Source organism: Centrocercus urophasianus, unplaced genomic scaffold, assembly GCF_019232065.1.
Source record: "Centrocercus urophasianus isolate 14NV4802_14NV808 unplaced genomic scaffold, USGS_Curo_1.0 seq_73, whole genome shotgun sequence".
NCBI lineage: Eukaryota > Metazoa > Chordata > Aves > Galliformes > Phasianidae > Centrocercus > Centrocercus urophasianus.
Window position 1 is genome coordinate 1,619,177 of NW_024885344.1, and position 19,149 is coordinate 1,638,325.

The window sequence follows — 19,149 nt, forward strand, 5'->3', positions numbered from 1 at the left end:
TCCCAAGAATCTCCTTGCAGCATCATATATTGCCCTCAAGCAATTTTGAATGTAAAATAAATCTCTGAATTTGTCTCAATTTATTATGTCTGGAAGCCATTATTTCTTCCTATTAGGCTTGCACACAAAGCCTTCCAACTTTAAATAGAGAGAGACGTAACACCTTGACAAGCTACTAAACAAAACAGGGCTTTGCATTTCCAAGCCTGTTCATCTAACAAGGTAATAATCTACCTCAAGACCAATAGCAGTCTTTGGTGCTGGATAGTAAATTGGCCAATGGAACACTTGCTAATTGTGCTTAGGTACAGATTTGGTATAACTCTGGTCTCTAAATCCAGCATTACACACCTCTAGATCATATAACTTGAGCAGATATCCTGGATATCCTTCAGTACAGGTCTATAAGCAAGTTCACAAGGTGCTTCAGCCTTGCATCTTCAGCTTTTAATGCCAGGATGACTTTCAGGAACTATAAGTATATAGTGTTGCTTCAGACCTGGTCAACGAACACCTGTTTGTTGTGCAGGATCTAGCCTCTGTCCTGAGAATCTCAGTTCTTGAAGAAGTTGGGAAACATCCTTCAGACCCCTTTTTATGCTAAGGAAACAGAGAGAGGATGTGAGAGCTGTATAAATATGTCAGGAGTCCCATAAGTATGTCACCTTCCTTCCGCTTCACACTGATAAGCTTTCCATCGCAGGTGTCCCAGGCTAAGAACATCCACAGATGTAGATACTAGTTTAGCAGCCATTTGTCACATTGCCTCAAACACATGCTCTCCTCCCCACAGTATGTCCATGTGCTCAGAGAAGGGCATAGGTACTGGCATTCTTTCAGGTCACTGAGCCCACGGGTGTTCTGTAAAATCACAGAATCACAGAAGATTGGAAAAGACCTCTAAGATCATCTAGTCTAGCCATTCACCTACTTCCAATATTGACCACTAAACCATGTCCCCAAGAGCCATGAGACAGAGCATCTCATGACTGCTCCATGTTCATGTTCATGCAGATGAGTTTATGACCAACCAGGCTAAGAGTGAAACTGCTTGAAAGTAGTATGCTTCTCCTCCCATTCTTGTTTCTCTTCTCTGGGCCTGTGACCATCACCAGCAGGGAGGGAAAGTGAACACTTCCTCCCACCTACAGCCTCAGACTTGCTGCACGTGAGAGCATCTGCAAATAACTCAGCTTTCTACTACTTTTATGCATGTTCTTCCACAGCCTGCAGGACTAGAGAATTTCTGTTCTTGAACACTGTGTATTTCTTTCTATATCTGATGTCTTCTGCTATTATCAGGCAGATCTATCAGGTTGCTCTCTGTGGGACAAAAGCTGGACAAAAGTACGTGATCCCAGAACTTAAATTCCATCACTTAAGTGCTACTCCTCTTAAACACGGTTATGCCAATTAACCTGGGGGCAGTGTCTAGTCTATAACAAAAGTGTCACTAGGGATGTTAGACTGGGGGAACAAAACCAGTTTGATGCTTTAATGCCACACCAAGGTTGCCATTTTGGTACAAAGCAGAGCCTCTTGCATCCTGGTAATGTTAACAAATTTGATAAAAAGATCACTGGTACAATAAACAGTGGCTCCCTGCAGAGCCATTTTAACAGTCGTTTTTCGGAGTAGAACCAAAGTTTAAGGGGAAGATAACAGCAGATACAGAGCAATGTTGTAGTTTTGAGAAGCGCTTGTATGTGCAGGGCAGGAAATTCAAAGTAAAGGTTAAGAGAGCATTATTTGGAAAGTACCAGAAATAACTTGAAGAGCGTCTAGAGATCTTCACAATATATCCCAGCCGAAAGCGAGATTTGGTGGCCATCAGGGCCATCTCTGTCCACATCTCCATGCGTCCTGCTGAGTCTACAACCTTCCCTCCACTCAAGTTAAGAAGATCACAGGGACATGACATTGAGATGGATCTACAGAGCCCTCCACCGAGCTTGTCCCTGGTAAGCTGGATGATTTCTAAACCACAAGCAAGGCATCCCAATGAGCTTGGGACCTCAGCTCCAGCTGAGAGCCAGCAAAGGGAAGTGATGTGTCTAGCCTAACGAGCTAACGAGACAATAAATAATGCCATACTTTTGCACTTCACACTTCTTCACTCTCTCTCTATTTAGTGAGAGTATTCCCCTGTCCACCCTGAAGAGTCACTCAGCAGACGTGCAACTGAAAATGAGAAGTTTCAGCAGCACTGCATTTCTCTTATGAAAGCAGAAGGGAGGCAAAAGATCAACCTGTCCCAGCCTTGAGAGCTGGAAAAAACTGACATTGCTTCTGACACACTGATCTGGCCCAAACAACACCTTTAACCAAACCCTCAACTGTGCACTTTCACCTGCTGCTTTAACTCTGCACAGCTGAGCTTATGGGTGAGCTTGCATGCCTCAGTCACCGTTACAAGGACAGGAAGGCAATCACTAGAACACCTCGCACTTATCGTTGACGGTGTGGTTTCTTTGGCTTTTTTAAATTGCAAATGGCACCATTCCTAAGAACACCAATGTAAAGGAGTTTAAAAGTGCCCAAGTCTCAGTAGTGCGGTGTCCTTAGCAACCAAGCCTGAAAACTGTGTATCAGATAGGGTCTAGACACAGCCCCTTCTTTCTACTCCATGAAGTTGTTGTTTTAATATATTCTCAACGTGTTTCCAACAGATATAAACAGTACTAAGGCAGTCCATGCATTCATGCATGGGTATTTTCTGTTAGATGATCAGTCAGACCATTCTTCCTTCCCCCACAGTTTTGGAAAAAATCAATCAGTTTCTGATTCTTGCACATTAAAACAAAAACAAAATAGCGAGGAAATCAGTGGGATTTTCTTTGCTTGATTAGCCGCGCAATAAAACGTGTGCTTTTTGCTCTTTCTTTCCCAAAGTGAAGGAAGGTGCAGATTTCTTTGTCTGAAGGATAAATGAGAAAAATGATGGTAAACATGAATACTGCATTGCAGCTGCAAAGCTGGTGATACCGAGAAGTTAATCACAGAGCACGTCATTGCTTCAGCCAGGACTTCAGCACCAGCGTAGCTGCAGTCATGCTAAGAGCTTCTGAGAAATGCTGTGTCCTGATGATCCATATCAGGAGAATCTTCTGTCTGGATGTGGTGTAGAAAAGCCCTCAAAGCCAGGAGTTTGTTTCAGGAGAAGCCGAGAGCAGGTGCCACACATTGGGCCCGAGGGCAGTCTCCAATACAATGGGGACACGTAGGATCACAGCCAGTTCTTTGGGAAATGTAGATCTGATTTGAACAGGTTGCTGGTAGCAACTTGTGCAGTCAGCAACAAGGGCAAGCAAGCATACAGCCCATTCTCATTCATGTTCCTCCTCAACAGGGGCTGGCTAGTCTCATTCTCTAGTTTCTCTCTTGCCGGTCTTCAGATTGTCAGCAAGAGCATCCAGGTGACACCTCTGAAACCCCTGGACTGTGTCAAGAGCAGGAAAGAGATGTTGTGCTCCAGACCAGTCCATGTGCTTGACGCTGTGTTGCAATTTGAACTGAAATGCTCTGCCAGAAATGGCTTTCAGGACCCAGCATTGCAGCCTCCTTCAAAATGCTTCTGCCTATGCCTTCAAATCACTGTTTTGCTCCAACATTCTCTCTTCTTAAGATCTGATATCTTCTTGAGACCTGCTGTCTGGCTGGACTGCCTGTGACTAAGAACCCATCCTCCTCCCACACCCTTTTTCCACTACCTGAAACCAACATCCCTTTGTTGTTACAGGAGGCCCCATCCTCCAAGTTTGTTTAGTCCTCAAAAAGGAACTGCCTGCAGACCTGGGATTTGTAATTTTTGGTTGGGAGAATGCGATGGTGGACATGTGCCTTGGCCTTGAGCTGCTCTAAGAGAGAAGAGTGAAGAGCAGGGAGAATGGTGACCACTGTGTGCGTAAAAGGAGAGTCTCATCTTCCTGCCACACACCAGTGGCCATCTTTGTACTGTCCAGACCAAACAGGAAATGTGAGGTGTTGTGTTTCAGAGAATTCTATTTGTGTATGGAAAAAGAGAGGTGTGTGGGTTCACATGTGTGTGCAAGTTTATTTATGAGCCAGGCAACTAGTGGGCCTATGGACTGGTGCATCTGGATTGGCTTGGGAGGGCAAGTCATGTTGGGAAGATGCTCACAGTGAACGGCTCTTCTATTATTAACTGTTCCATGGAGAACTGGGGGCAGATTGAGCTTTAGAAGAAAATTGATGTATTTTTTGCATCCTGCTGAGAGGACTAAGCCATGTGAAGTAGGCACTGCAGCTGTTGTGGGCTAGCATAGCCTGTCTGAATTGAGAGGTTCAACTCACAGGGAAGGGTTCTTTTTTCTGTGGTGTGAGTGGGATGTTTTGCTGGGTAGGCACGCTACAGGACAGGTGTTCTTGTGGTGTCACACCATCTGAAGTGTGAGGGTTGTGCTCCTGGCTCGCTCAGTGCTGCCCTTGTTCCACTCCAGCTCTGACCCAGGATGGATCCTCTGAAACTAGGGCACTGGTGGCCATGCTGGTTTCATTCTGGTGTTGCTTAGGTCAATGACTCGAGCTATTTTTTACGAAGTGGTTCATTTTGTATTTCTACAGAGTGACTCCTTCCTCAGTTTCAAATTGACCTGTGCATGTATGCGGACCCTGAAAGTGAGCTTCTCTGGGCTGAAAACGGAAGTTAAAGGTCTGTTGATGGTGCCTGGAGAGGACAGGTCTTTCTCCCTCTCTTATACTTCCCAGTAATAGTTACAAACTGGTCCCTAGTATATCTGAGCATTGTGAGCTAACACCTGATTCTCCACCCTTGTTTCTGCACCTATTGCTTTACCAGCAGGAAGTAGGACGTGGTTTGGGGCTTTTTATTCTCGGCCTCGCTAGCCTTTTCGATACTTTGGGGCCTCGTCTCATTCTGACAAGGCAAGCAAGCAGCAGCTTCCTGTGCAAAGGTGAGAGGGAGCAGACAAAGACTGAACACACACGAGAGGAACAGCTCCGCAGCAGACCTGTCTCCTCTCATGCCAGCAGTGCTGGCTGGTGGGTGGATGTGCTCTGAGCAGAGCTCCCCTCCAGCCCCTCTCCCTGCTCCCTGCTTCCCTCCCAGTTGGGCCAACAGCACCTCCATCCATCTGTCCTTGCAACCCCAACTCTGGAGCACCGGGTTCCTGGAACTGGAAGGTAATGCAAGTGATGCCAGCTCTGTCCCACATGGGGGTGGCTGATCTGAGAAGTGTCCTGGATGGAGTTTCGGTCTGACAAGCTGATTTTTGTCACTGGGGAGGGCTGAGCGCGTATTTATCTCTGTCTTTCCACAATCCTCTCAAATCATACCCCGCATCTCAAAACGACTTCGTCTGGTTTCTTTCTTTCCCTTTCTCTCCCCATTCGTCTATGAATGTGTTGTCATCCTGTTTTTCTTCCTCTGATCCTAATCTTTTATCATGACTGAGATCTATAGCATGCCGCATGCCAGCCTTTTAAAAAACCCCCAGCTCCCTCTTCCCCAGTAGAACTCAGCAGAGCTCTGCCTTGTGCCCAGCCCTGCCTGTGTGGAGAGGTGAGGATGGTCCCTTCTCCTGCAGGCAGTGACAGACCTCAAGGTACGGGTGTGCAGGTGGATAGGGAGAGGGGGATGCTGGCTTGAGCATAAGCCCCATTTGTGGGGATTGGCTGCACAGGCTTTGCAGGGGTTACCTGATTGCAAAGCCTGAATTTTCTGCTATGTCTGAAAGCACACCTCTTTTCAAGGCAATGCAGGGTCTGCTTGGCAAGAATGGTGCATAGTTTGTGTGTGACTGTCATATTTTATGATATGGTAAATCTTTGCCTTTCCAGAGCTTGGTAAACTTCCCTGATTTTTCCCAATCCCAATTCAAAATCTACCTCCTAAGCCAACTTCTGGTAGTTGCAGCCCTCTCATTCAGCAGACCCCTAGTGATTTCAGTCCCAGGACTTACCAAAAAAAGCCATGTGCAGCCACGGCAGCATTCTCTACCTGAGTCAGCAGCAGCCTGAAACAGTGTGTGCAGAATACTGTGTGCTCACACACATTTCCAGAAGGCATCAACTCTGCAAACAGCCCATCTGTGTCACTCTGTGGATGGTTTCAGTGCTGAGCAAAGCAGCACCAAGGCAGGAAAATGATAAAGTGCTGAGGAAAACCAGACTGGAGTAGAAGGGGTATGAGTTTCTGAGTGTGGAAGACAAACACTGGTTTTGAGCTCAGGGAGAGTGGATACCCAACGTGAGTTGACAACTTCTTAATTAGCACTGCTGAACGAGGTTGTGTGGGGGATCTTCTCTCTTTCAGTGTGTCCCCAGAACAGATGAAGCCCTCCTCACTGCTTCTGTACCACCTCTTGCTGCTCATTCTGATTCCTCTCTCATTGGCATCGGACTCTACGCAAGGTAAGAAATGATCTCTTGTGTTGGTGTAGTTGTTGAGTAATGCCCACGTTGTAACATACAACCAGAGGAGGCTGCATTAATGAGAGAGCTTTTAGCAGCATTCCAATGTCCAAAGGCAGAAAGCAGCCAGAGGAGTGAGTGGCTCTGCTTTTCTTACCTGGAGACAGCTATCTTACTGAGGAGTCTTTCTGTTGTTTGTGATGAGGCAGAATTGTCTGGGCTTAATGGTTGCTGCTTAATGCCAAAAGTCAAGTAATTGCTAATTCAACCGCAATGCTGTCCATCTCTTCCCTGCTGACAGGCAACTCCAGTCTCACTTGTTGGTATGACTCGAGGGCAGCTCTCCTTTGTGACTGGAACTCAGGCAGGGACCTTGCTGATGCACCGTGCAATCTGACAATTTTATCGAAGTACGAATTTTGTGACAGGTGGGTGACTGGGAAGGCTGAGGGAAGGCAGTGCTTTGAATGAAAAGTGTCCTGGAGAGAACATCAATGTAGCCTCCTTCTAACAAAGCCAGGTGTGGTGGAGTTACACAGCTGAAGGGTTTGCCTTTGAAATCTGTCTGTGTCCGATCCCAGGTGATCTGAGATATTGGTCACTGCTCAGTGTTTGTCATCTGGGGGTTCTAAACTGTCTAGCACCACTTATGTCCCAACTCTGTAATGCTGTGTTAATTTTCCAAAAATCCTTCATCCCTAGTAGCAACCCTCTGTATTAAAAGCCATTTTTGACAGAACAGGGGAATGTGCAAAGAAAGAGGCAGAGGGAGATCTATAGGGATCTTCTGCTCTTTGCCAAAGTGAGATGGACACGACAGGAAAGTTGCACACTGAGCAACAATGAGTGAAGGAATATATTGTTCTCCTGTCATTTTTCATCCCTGGCCCTTATGCCCCTCTGAGTCAGTGATACCCCAGAAATGGGCAACGGAGCTGTGAAAGGTCTGGAGCACAGGTCTGATGGGGAGTGACTGAGGGAACTGGGATTGTTCAGTCTGGAGATGAGGAGGCTCAGGGGAGACCTTATTGCTCTCTACAGTGACCTGAAAGGAGGTTGTGGTGAGGTGGGGGTCAGTCTCTTCTCCCAGGTAACAACAATAGGATGAGAGGGATTGGCCACAAGTTGTGCCAGGGGAAGTACAGGTTGAACATTAGGGAAATTTTCTTCTCTGAAAGAGCAGTGCTGCAGTGGCACAGGCTGCTCAGGAAGGTGGTGCAGTCACCGTCCCTGGTGGTGTTCCAGAACCGTGTGGATGTGGCACTGAGGGACGTGGTGAGTGGGCATGGTGAGGAGGGCTGATGGTCAGACTAGATCATCGTAGAGCTCTTTTCTGACTTCAACAGCGGGGGCTGGGCTGTTTCTCTGTGGTCTCCAAGTATGACATTCTCAGTAAGAAGAGTTACTGTCCTACCCAGGGATTCTCTGGGTGCCTATCATAAGAAAAGACTAGTGTGGTTTTGGCATGGGTAGGTTGCTCCTGACTGTCAGTAGAGATGTCTCCAATGGGGTGAAGTAGGCAGACACATTTTGAGGCTGGGTGCATGGACCTTGACAACCAAACATGTCCTTGCCCTGTGGAATTGAATCAAGAAGTAAGGTATGTTCCTGGCTGGCTGGAATGTGACCTGGTTTGGAAAATGCCTCCTGCCTAGTATCTGAGATGCTATAGGGCTGTCAGTGGCTTGAAGGAGATGAGTAAAACCTTAAAGGGGCTGAAACTGGCAACTGTCTCCCAAATCAGTATGTAGCAGAGGAGTTAGACAGAAGCTTGGAAGCCCCATATTGTCTTTGGTTTGAAATATCTGGGATGCATTTGTTCTCCACGTGCCAGCACATAAAACTTGTCTGAGTGATGCAGTGGGGAGGGAAAGAGGGACTATATCCTAGCTGTAAGCTGTTCGATGAGTGTGGTAGGATGCAACATACTTTGAAAGGCCTTTAGTGTCAGATAAAATCTGACTACATGTAAAACAGATTCCCCAGCTTACTGGAATTCTCCTGTTTAAAACCCAGGTTGCGTTCTTCATCTGAAAGATCTGAGCATTGTGCGTTACCCAAGGCAGAACACATGACTGGGCTGAGGAGATGCATCAAGATTTTCAGCAAAGACCATAATGTGAGTAATTCCTTTAGGATGTCCTGACTAATTGTAAGGATGATATGTCAATTTGAGGAATATAGAGTGTGACTCTCAGGAGCATTACGAAAATCCAAGCCTTGATTGCAGTTTTAGGCTTGGACTTGTTGTGTGTTGCCCTATGTGGGGCGTGAGCTGGGTCATAATGCCCTGAGTCATGCAGAAGAAGTGCAGGGTAGATTGTGGGCAGCGTCCCATATCACATTTATCTAGGTGTTGCCCCCATCTCTTCCTCTGAGGAGGAATGACCATGACCCCAGCTCTGAAGACACCTCTAGACCTCATCTCCCTTGAAGAGTTCAGTACCATTTTCCAAATTATTAACTACTGTGGATCCTGGTAAAATGTGCCAAATGCAAGATGCAACAGCTGTACATCAATGAAACCAATATTGATACAAATCCTCTGCTTATTATTCGTTATTTAAATCAGTCTCTTTTTTCAGGCTTGTTGGGTACTTCCCTCAGTCATATCCAGAAATTGCTGTAATTTCTGTGTTTTCAGAAAGAAAAAATAAAAGAGCTAATTCCCCTTATTGGCAGAGTCACAACGAGTTCTGACAACAGCCAAGCTTTTTTACTATCACACATCATATGTGAAGGCAAATTGTAGGGATGGAAAACAACTCCATAAGCTATTCTTTCAAACATGTTTTCTTTCTAATCAAGCTGTTTGGTCCATTTCTTATTCAGATCTGTGTGATGTACATAGCTCTTTAGTATCATCGCAGAACTGTGTTCTATCAGTTCAAGAGTTCTACTCATTTCAAGAGTAAAATTGAATACCAATGTTATCTCAATCTTACCAGTGAACATAAAGCATTTTAGTCAAAATATTTTATCTCAATAAATGTCACTTGCTGAAAGTAACTTTTTCCTGCTTAGTCAGCACATACAGCAATCCCAGCAAAATACCGTACCAAAATATTTTGTGCCCTGCTCTTCAGTGAGCAACAACAAAAAATGAGTAAAAAGTTTTGTTTCCTCTGCTGAAAACTGAAGCTTATGCTTTTCAAAGGCAAGTGTCACAATTGTCAAGAATTTTTAACTCTCTTACATGCAGGCAATGCTTGGAAGTATCAGTGGTTATTGATGAGTCTCCTTGTTACTAGTGGTAAATTTTCTTTGCAGATGCAATGCTTCACTGCTGCAGATCGTCTTACCATGTCTGTACACTGCCAGACTGGGGAGAATAGGTCTATACCTGCGCGACTGGAGGATTTTAGTCCACTTCAAAATAGTGAGTGCTCTTCTGTCTTGCAGTCCTTGAAGCTTCCCTATGAAGGGATACCCAATTTCTTGTCCCTGTCTACAGCTGTGCAACACTCACAGCAGAATTACCTCTTTTCACTGTCCCCTGCTACAACTAGCAATTTGACCATATTGACTCCCATGCCATTTAGTGTGCAGTGTGATGTCATGTCAGTCACTTCCCATTCTGCTCTGTACGTGGGACACTGATGAATGATAATACATTGTGATAGGAGTTCTGGCTTCAAACATTCAAACAAGCTATGACAGCTCAGCTGACTTTCTGAAAAATACGTGCTACAAGGCGAGAAAGTCTTGCTGCTCTGCCCCTCCTACAAGACATGTGCTTCCACTCTCCTTTAAGCCAGCTTTGCCAAGAATGAATCTGCTGACTTGATTCAACTCACTAATCCAGTCAAAAATCATCTTCTTAGTTCTTTTTTTTTTTTTTTTTTTTTTTTGCTGGATGTGTGAGTTTGTTTGACTTGAGAAGACATCCAGTGAAGTTACTGCAATGTGAGTCATAAGAAGTTATGCCTGGAATCAGGAGTTGAGAAGATTCACCCCAGACAGTCTGTGTAACTCCTGCCCCTGTGGCTGTAGCTCTCTGAAAGAGCAGCTGAGAAGAAGCTGTCACCCCAACTGTGCTCCTTTCCTGTCCATACAACTGCCTTGTGGATAACCCCATGAGACAGGATGAATGCAGTGGCCATTCTCACAGGCTACTGGAGGAACTGCCTTTACTGTACTCCCAGGCCTTTTGTCACCAGGGCCAGTGGGTAACAAGGATGAACAGAGAGAAGGAAATCACTAAGGATCTCACTCAGCCATGGACGGCTCTGTGAGCCTATGCACCAACCCAGTTGCCACGGTGTCTGACACTGGAGTCTGGTAACAGACAGACAGTGCACTGGTGACATTCCAGCTCTCTTTCTCTTTCCAGTAAAATTGTGGCCTCCAGGAAACCTTCAGCTGTTCAGCAAAGCTGAAAACACCTACAACTTAACGTGGAGTCTGAATATTTCCTCTCACTACTTGAACGGGGAGCGGCAATACGAAGTGCGGTACCGAACCACGAGTCAGTCATGGGAGGTGAGTAGACACCATACAAAACCTGGTCTTCCTTACATCACCCAGGAAATTCCTCTCAGATTGAAACAAGTGACAATATAGAGAATGGCTTCAAGCTGCGCCAGGATAGGTTCAGGCTGGATATTAGGAAAAACTTCTTCTCAGAAAGAGCGGTGCTGCAGTGGCACAGGCTGCCCAGAGAGGTGGTGCAGTCACCATCCCTGGAGGTGTTCCAGAGCCGTGTGGATGTGGCACTGGCAGACATGGTCAGTGAGCATGGTGGGGATGGGCTGATGGCTGGATTTTATGATCCTAGTTGTCCATCCTTTATGATTCTATGATTCTGTGAAGCTGGAGAGGGGCTAGCCTCCCCTCTCCCTTTTATGTGTGTCATCTGCTGCCAGTGTTTGGTAATGACATGGAAAGAGATGGGAAGCTCATTTTACTTGGTGCTGTCACGAAAGAAATCCAGGTAGCTCCAGGGCACACCTGAAAGTGATGAGAAATACAAAGCAACGGGCAGGTATCCTCTGGGATGAAAAATGCAAAGTGAAGATTTGTCCTCCAGTGCAAACAAGCAATGCACAAAGTGGAGGGATCTGAGACAGGTCCTCTCTGAGGGCCTTGGAAAGAATGAATATATGAGCCACAGCAGGATGCTGGAGATGCTCTAATTTTGTCCCTGTTCCAGGAAGCCAAGACCTTCATCATTAGTCAGGACCAGATGTGGGCACCTTTTGAAAGACTCTCCCCCAACATGAAGTACGAGGCTGCTGTCCGTGCAAAGCCAGGTGCCTCAAGTACCTGCAGAGGTGTGTGGAGTGACTGGAGCAAGACAATACTGTGGAGCACACATGTTGAAGGTAAGGATCAGAGTCAGGCAGCCTGATGGGGAGAGGGAACAGGGAACTCAGATAAAACAAGGCAGGAGGCCCAAGGCAGGAGGCCCAAATCAGGATGAAAATCTGGAAGAAGAGGGGTAGGAAGGATTGCATTAACTGAAGAACAGTGAGATGATTGGAAACTGTCAGTTCCTCCTAATCTGTCAGGTCAGTCTGGCTTAACAGCACATAAGCACAAAGATTCCCAGTCCCAACAGATTAAATAGCAGCAACCCCTCTGTCTCCCAGAGGGCAGGCAAAATTCAGAAGGTACAAATCAGGGTCAGTTCAGTGAAGGCACTGATCGGTGCAATGAGACTTGAGTCTAGGAAGCAAAGTGTCATAGAGAAGGAAAGAGATTTACAGGTGTGTAAGTCCCTCCCAAAAAGCTCTGCTGAGAGTTGCACCAGTCATTACCATTAACCACAGCATGGTGGACACCTACAGCCTTGAAATACAAGGCTCTGATTAAGCTTCTGTAGTGAGTCATGAGCTGTGGTCTCTGCCACATCTTTCCTGGAAAACAAGCTGCTAGAGGTTATTCCTCTTCACGTCACCCTGCTCTGTCCCTGCCCAGTCCCTCCCTGTTGTTCCTGATGCTGATATAAACACAGGAGCTATGTTTAGAAAGGGCACTGTGTTGCTGTGGCGATCAAATTTTGACAGTGTGTGATGTCAATGAACAGGATACAGCCGCAACCAGTTGTCATAGCAACCAAGACCCAAAGATAACCAGGGTACCAAAGGCAGAGGAGACAAAGTGATGTGAGTAGTGTCTCAAGGACAGGCAAAGAAAGGGCTTTCTGAAACTGTCTTCTTTCATATCTCTCTGCTTCCTCACAAGTGCTACAGAAAAGCTGTGCAGGCCCACAGCAAGGGGCCTTAGGGATGGAAGGAGATGGGGGTAGCAGGCAGAGGAGTCACGCACCAGAACAGCATGACCAGGCAAAGGTGCCTTTGGGAGATGTGTGAAAGAGGCAGATTAAAAAAGTTGGAGATGATGCCAGAAAAGGTTGAGGAATGCTGGCAGAGCTAGTAATGAGGAAATTAACTCACTTTGTCCTATCTTTACAATTCAAGTGTCAAAATTAGCATGTGGTGGAAAGCTGTAGCCTTCTGAAAGCTTTCCTCCATATATCCAAAGGAAGAGGCTAAGCCCTTGACCCCAGCCTTGTCCCTCCTTGGTCCTGCTGCCCTCTCACCCAGACCCATGAACCCCATGATTCTATTTTTCCACTGACTCAGAATGCTCTTTGAATTCCGCAACCCCTCTTAAACTGACTGTAGGACTCCCTGCTTCCTTTTGCAATGAATAGGGCAGGATGTTGAGCACTTCTACTAGTGGACTGTGACACCTCATCCATGGCAGTCCTCAGCTGTGATGCTGTTATGAAGAGGGAGTTCCAGCTGTTTAGCGAGAATTATCTGTTAAACCATGCCAAGCAGACACTGAAACCCACCAAAGCTCCAACACATCCCACATAGCAGAGAAGAACTCATTTATCTGACCTGTACATTCTGCTCTATTCAATTCTATCCCATCCCATCTCATTATATTCTATTATATTACATTGCATTATGCTATATTATTATTATTATATTATATATTATTAGCAACTCATCATATAATAATAACATGGAAAGACTCAGATCAGTCTGAATAGCCATGAATGTGCTGTAGGTCCAATGCCCAGAACCCTGGCTAAATGTTCATGGCAACTCTCTCCTTGTCTCCCATCCTGCAGGAACATCCCGGCCAGTCCTGCCAGCGATTATAGTGAGCACGTGCGTCTTTGTGATCATTGGGTCTGCCTTCCTTATAAACTTACGGACCCCAAGATGGTAAATGAGAATCAGTTTTCCTGTTTCCTGCTCTGCTGTATATTGTGTGTCTTTCATATTCTTGTTTATTTTTTAACAAGCATTACTCGGCATACAGAGAGACTCATATTAATCATGTCTCAGCATTTTGAAGTGAGATTAGAAATGGCTTCAGGTTTTCTCTTCTCTGGACAGGCACAGAGAAACTGGGCACTAATCCTAGAATTGTAGAGTCATTGAGGTTGGAAAAGACCTCTGAGATCACTCAATCCAATCATCAGCCCACCCCTACCATGCCCACTAACCACGTTCCTCAGTGCCACATCCACACAGTTCTGGAACACCTCCAGGGCGACTCCACCATCTCCCTGTGCAGCCTGTGCCACTGCAGCACCAAATGATACTGGTGACAAAAATGTTCTCAGGGAAGAAGGCAGCAGAAGTTGAGATGGTTTCTTTGTAAAGAAAGAAGAAAGGTATTAACTTAAGATGGAGACAAGTAAAATCACTGCTCACTGTGCTCTGCCTTCAGTCATAACAAAAAGGTGAGGAAGGACTAGCTATATGGCACACAGGGAGACAAAGAGGCCTATCTCCACAGAGTGTAATTAACTTGTGAGTTTGGATGAAGGATAATGCTGAGGTAAGATGCAAGGAAGGATTAGACATGCATGAATAAAAATGGCATCTGCAGTGGTGTAAGTTTGTATTCAAGTGATGTTAGTTTATATTTAAAAACTAGCAAATCCTCATGCTTCAAGAGTGCCTTGATTGCCTCCAGAAGTCAGAAGGGTCTCTTCTCTGAGCATCCCACAGCAATGCACTAGCAATGTGCTGACAGGATCAGCCAACCTCTTGAAGGGACCGAGGAGCAGATGATATCACTTCATGCTGCCTCAAGTGACAACACATTGGTTTCAGTAAAGCAGAGGTCATTCTACTGTTGTATGGCATGCTCTCATGGGCTTGCACATCCAATAAGTTCCAGCTGTATCATTTGGCGAGGTCCTGTTCACGTCATGTGGTCCACTGAGTTATTGTGGTGTGAGCAAAGAGAGGGACATCTGGCAGTAGCTGGGCCGTGAAAACAAGAAACCTTTTCAGACCTATCAATGAGCAGAGGGCAATGGAGATGCTAAGGTGACCACCAAGGTAGAGAAGGCTGTGAACTGTTGGTTGTGAGCCTTTGGGATCACTCTTATACTTTACCTTTCCCCCACATCAAGATGGTACCTGTGAGCTGCAGTGCTCCTCCACCACCACAGTGCCAGAGAGTTTAGGATCAGGCCCTACTTCATTTCTCAATCTCCTCTTTTCTCAAGGTTTAAGAAGATCCTGAAGATTCACATCCCAGATCCTGAGAAGTTCTTTCCCCCACTCATCTCTGTTCACGGAGGCGACATTCAGGTACAAGAAGGGTCCAGATGGTTATTAGGGAAAAATGAGGGAGAGGATGGTCCAGATGCTTGTGCCTTGGGCAGACATCGGGTGCGTGGACCTACACGTGCACACACAGCCCGTGTGTCTGTAGCACCAGATGCTGGGTTCTCTGCTTGAGTTTTATTTTTTGACCTAAAACCTGACACCCGGTTGATGCATCTCTGATTTCAGAACTGAGAAACGGCAAACCACGCAAACCTCAGCAAGCTGCTCCCTTAACAGGACACCCTGAGAAAATAAAAAGAACTTGTGGGAGGCAGCTTGGCCTCTCAGATCCCCTTCCAGCCTGCTTCTTTCCCTCCACCTGTCCCAGACTGCCCAGCTCTTCACAGATTTTCTGCTTTCTCTCCCTTCTGGCTGATGGCTTTACCTTTGCTCTTGATGTGAATTACCATTATTCTGGATGATATTTAGCCATATTCTACATTCTTCTTTCTTTTCCTTTCCTTCCCCACCTTGTCTTTCACCTCTTTCTTCCTTCCCCAGATTCTTCTTAAATATGGGCAGCTGCAAGGAGACAATAACCATTCTGTGCATTTTTAAAGGGAGCATCAGATGCAAGACTGGGAGGTGGTCCCATGAGCAATCTCACTTTAAGATGGATGGAGACAAAATGCAGAGGATCCATAGGACAGCAAAGCTTTGGAAAGGTCTAAGTGCAAAAAGCCTTTGAAAGCTAAACTTAGAAGGGTGCAGTGGGCATCAGAGTCACTTTCTCAGTGTTGAAAAAAACTAGAAGAATTTGCTTTACTGTCTATAAATGAAATTAAGTTGGATATTATCAAAACCGGATTATTTATAAGGATAACGGCACACTGCAGGATGTAACTTGTGGTGAATGTAAAAGTCCAGTCACAGTCAAATTGGAAGAGCAGTTCAGACAAGAGAGCTGCATGCAGCCATGTAGAAGTATTAAAAATTGGTTCAGTTCCTAGGAATAGATTGCATGAGACACAGCTGAGTACTGCTTTCTCTGTTTCCACCTCCACTCCTCATTCCAGTCTTGTCATTTTATCTTTTTCCTTTCCTCTCATCTCCTGTCCTCTCCTCTCTCTTCTCCTCTCCTCTCTTCTTTCTCCTTTTCTCCTCACCTTTTCTTTTAGTCATCCCTCCTCAATTACCTCCATAAATCTCAAAATGGATTTGCAAGATCTGCTATTGATTTTGTAGTGACAGAAAGATATAGTGCCTTTGAAACACTGCAACTGGGACAACACAGACATGGATTTCCGTATCCCCAGTTCCAATTGCTTGGGCAGACAAAAGGCCACTTAATAGCTCAGAAGAAGAGGCTCTTTGTTCCTCACTGTGTTATATTTTGAGCATAACAGTCTCTCTCCTATGTTTCTTTCCCATCAGAAATGGCTCTCCTCCCCATTCTCCACATCTGCCATGTGTGTGAACAGTACAGCCCCAGAAATCTCAATGCTGGAGGTGATGCAGAAGAACGATCAGGAATTCCAGCTCTCCAAGGGAACTTTGGCACCTGATCCTCCCTCAGAAACCAGTGGACACTCTGTGTCCAGCTGCTTCACCAACCAGGGCTACTTCTTCTTCCACCTTCCCAACTCTTTTGAGATCGAGCCCTGTCAGGTCTACTTCACATATGAGCCTTTCACCCAGGAAAGCAATGGCAGCGAGGACAGCGAGACTTACCATGATCTTCCCTCCCCAGACCTCTGCACACTGGCAGAGGACATGCCAGTGTTGCCCTATAACTTTCTGCACTGTATAAATGGGATCCAGGGCTCCCAAAATATCTCCTTCGTGGCAGAGACACAAAGTGAAACCCAGTGGGCCGTGGCTTCCCTGTCAAGAGCAAGCACCTCACCAACACCAGTTCTGAAGCAGGATGAGCAGATGACTGAAAAAGCAGCTTTACAATATGCTGAGGCCACATGCCAGGTGGACATAGACTTTCCTGACTCACCAGACCTACATGACAACAATACTTCTGATGGATCAAGTGGGAAAGCAGGCCTTCCAATTGATCCCAGTGCTCCAGCAGCACATGCTACCTCTTCCTTTTCTCAGCCTACAACTCTAAGGCAAAACCAGGATGAGGATCTTTGCAGAACAGCCTTTTCCAGCCAAGTGCCAAACACTGGTGCCTACCTTTCTCTTAAGGACCTCCAAAGCCAATACAGCCATGGCTCTGTGTAGGATCACTTGGGGGAAGTCTACAAGCATAGGAAAGACCTTCTATGTGGGGAAGACTAGATGGACATTTCTCCTATTCAGAGCATGAATGTAGACTCCAGTCACTGAACCACTGGAACTGTTCTTTAACGAGGCTGGAGAACAGAGTTACTCTAGAGGGATGCAAAACTGCAGAAGGAATAGGATGGACAAGGCGTAAATTCATAGATGAAGCTGATGACAAAGTACATGAAGACATCTCTTCCTGACTAACCCAGAATGTCTTTTATTTTTTTTCCTATGATGTTCTTCCTCATTTCACGTTTTAATCAAAGTACATTCTGAGCTGCTCACTCTAGTTTTAAACTCAGGTTCTAAGATTAGCTCAGAGCCATAGCTGTGTCAGCTGTCTAAGCAGTGCAGTGTTAAAAGAAATCCCCATTATTGGGTTAAAAATACTGGGGAAATCCCCTCCTCTTCCACTTTATCCCCCAAGTCTAATGATGGCAGTAAAAAGAACACACATAATTTCCCATTCTTGCTGCAATATTTTTCATGAAATCGAAAGCCTCTCTGCTCTTCTGGCAAAATACCATTATTTGACTACGATAAGCTGATTGCAGAGTAGTTCATTCCACATCCTGTATTAGTGGAAAACGTCGTAAAGGTGCTGCCCATTCCTTCCATTGGTCAGGGGAAACCATTGCCTACTTAGCAGCAAAGATATGGTAAATGAGCCCAGAAAACTAACTCACGAATCAGCACCTTCATTGAAAAGAAAACTTCAATCCATGCACCAAAAAAAAAATGAAGGCTGCAGAGACTACTTTTCTTCTTTGCATATCTGGGTTGATAAGCAGCAATAACACAGAAGAGAAGCGTTAAGGCAGAGCGAGACATGCTGTTCTGCTTCCATCCATCCTTGCATTCAACATCTGTACTGTCTGTCTCTTCTCTTGCCGTGTTTCAGGAGTACTCAGAAATGGGAAAATACCAATTTATTGCTACAGATCTTTCTTCTAAGATCAAAAACTTTCAAAGTTATCAAACCTCTTGGTACTTTTGCCATCCTGTTGAGTATCACCTCAAAAGAGCTGCTCAAGGGACTTGATTCTGCCTACAACAGAGAGGTCTGGGGCAACCCTTATCCTCTGCTTATCAGCTTCTTCATCCGCCTCAAGATGTAGACTGACCCTTTGCCTCCAGGACATATCAGGTGAAGAATACTCCCACAGCTTCCTAGATGAGCAAGCACAAGATTTGCCCAGCTATTTGCTGTGCTTTGGGATTCTTTCCAGGTGGAGCTCAAAAGGAGACACTGAATCCCTTGCCTCAACAGGCAAATTGTTAGCTTACATAGGTCAAGGATCCCAGTTCTACTGATGGTTCTCCTGTCCCTATGTAGACCTTCATAAGCTTAATTATTCTTGCTGCTATAATGAGTATAAAAAACCTACCCCTTTTTTCTCTTTGTAAATAAAAGAAATATTAAGGAATCTACAGAGTTTTATTTGGAGTTGGGGGGGGGGGGGCACCTAAACGATTTTCTAAATGCGGGACTAGGTAAAGCTTGGTAAAGATGGGACAAACATACCTTTAGCCCTCTTGCTCCTCCCTTTCTCAAGGCACACCACCACCTAAAACAGGGGTATTTGCACTGTGTTGGCAAGCAGGTTTTGAAGCCAGGGCAAAGAAAGGGGATGTATCAAAAGACATTTGCCTGAAGGACACAGCTGCAAGTAAACTATCAGAAGCCCTTCATAGTGAATGGCATTTCCCCTATGGGCTTCAGCAGGTTCTGAGTCAGCTCCAACATTCAGGCAAATAGGAGAAGGGTCAGACTGAAATTCTGAGGGGCAGATGCACCACTTCACAGGTTGCCAAGGTTAAGAAAGAAGGAAAGATATCTTAGCTACAGCAAACATAGGAAGTTTGGTATACTGCCACAAGAAGGAGGCAGTTCTACTGAGATGTGCCCAGAGAGCAGAGCTGGAAGTGAATCCTGCTGCGGGGC

The 19,149-nt window shown here is 45.6% G+C and overlaps 1 protein-coding gene across 1 annotated transcript; it reads left to right on the forward strand.

Moving 5' to 3' along the window:
* Window positions 1–4,892: 4,892 nt before the first annotated feature.
* Window positions 4,893–18,631, forward strand: IL2RB (interleukin 2 receptor subunit beta). The gene is made up of 10 exons (XM_042838005.1): window positions 4,893–5,163; window positions 6,296–6,393; window positions 6,695–6,821; window positions 8,410–8,512; window positions 9,664–9,772; window positions 10,727–10,875; window positions 11,546–11,717; window positions 13,481–13,577; window positions 14,879–14,963; window positions 16,356–18,631. Exons 2-10 carry the CDS (start codon window positions 6,312–6,314, stop codon window positions 17,157–17,159), a joined length of 1,728 nt encoding a protein of 575 aa, XP_042693939.1. The 5' UTR covers window positions 4,893–5,163; window positions 6,296–6,311; the 3' UTR covers window positions 17,160–18,631.
* The last annotated feature ends 518 nt before the right edge of the window (window positions 18,632–19,149 follow it).

What these genes read in the sequence shown, in the direction of transcription:
- IL2RB (XM_042838005.1), top strand. Translation starts at nt 6,312, where the DNA reads ATGAAGCCCTCCTCACTGCTTCTGTACCACCTCTTGCTGCTCATTCTG. An exon ending in GTGGAGCACACATGTTGAAG is followed by an intron (nt 11,718 to 13,480) that starts GTAAGGATCAGA and finishes CCCATCCTGCAG; the next exon opens with GAACATCCCGGCCAGTCCTG. An exon ending in TTCACGGAGGCGACATTCAG is followed by an intron (nt 14,964 to 16,355) that starts GTACAAGAAGGG and finishes CTTTCCCATCAG; the next exon opens with AAATGGCTCTCCTCCCCATT.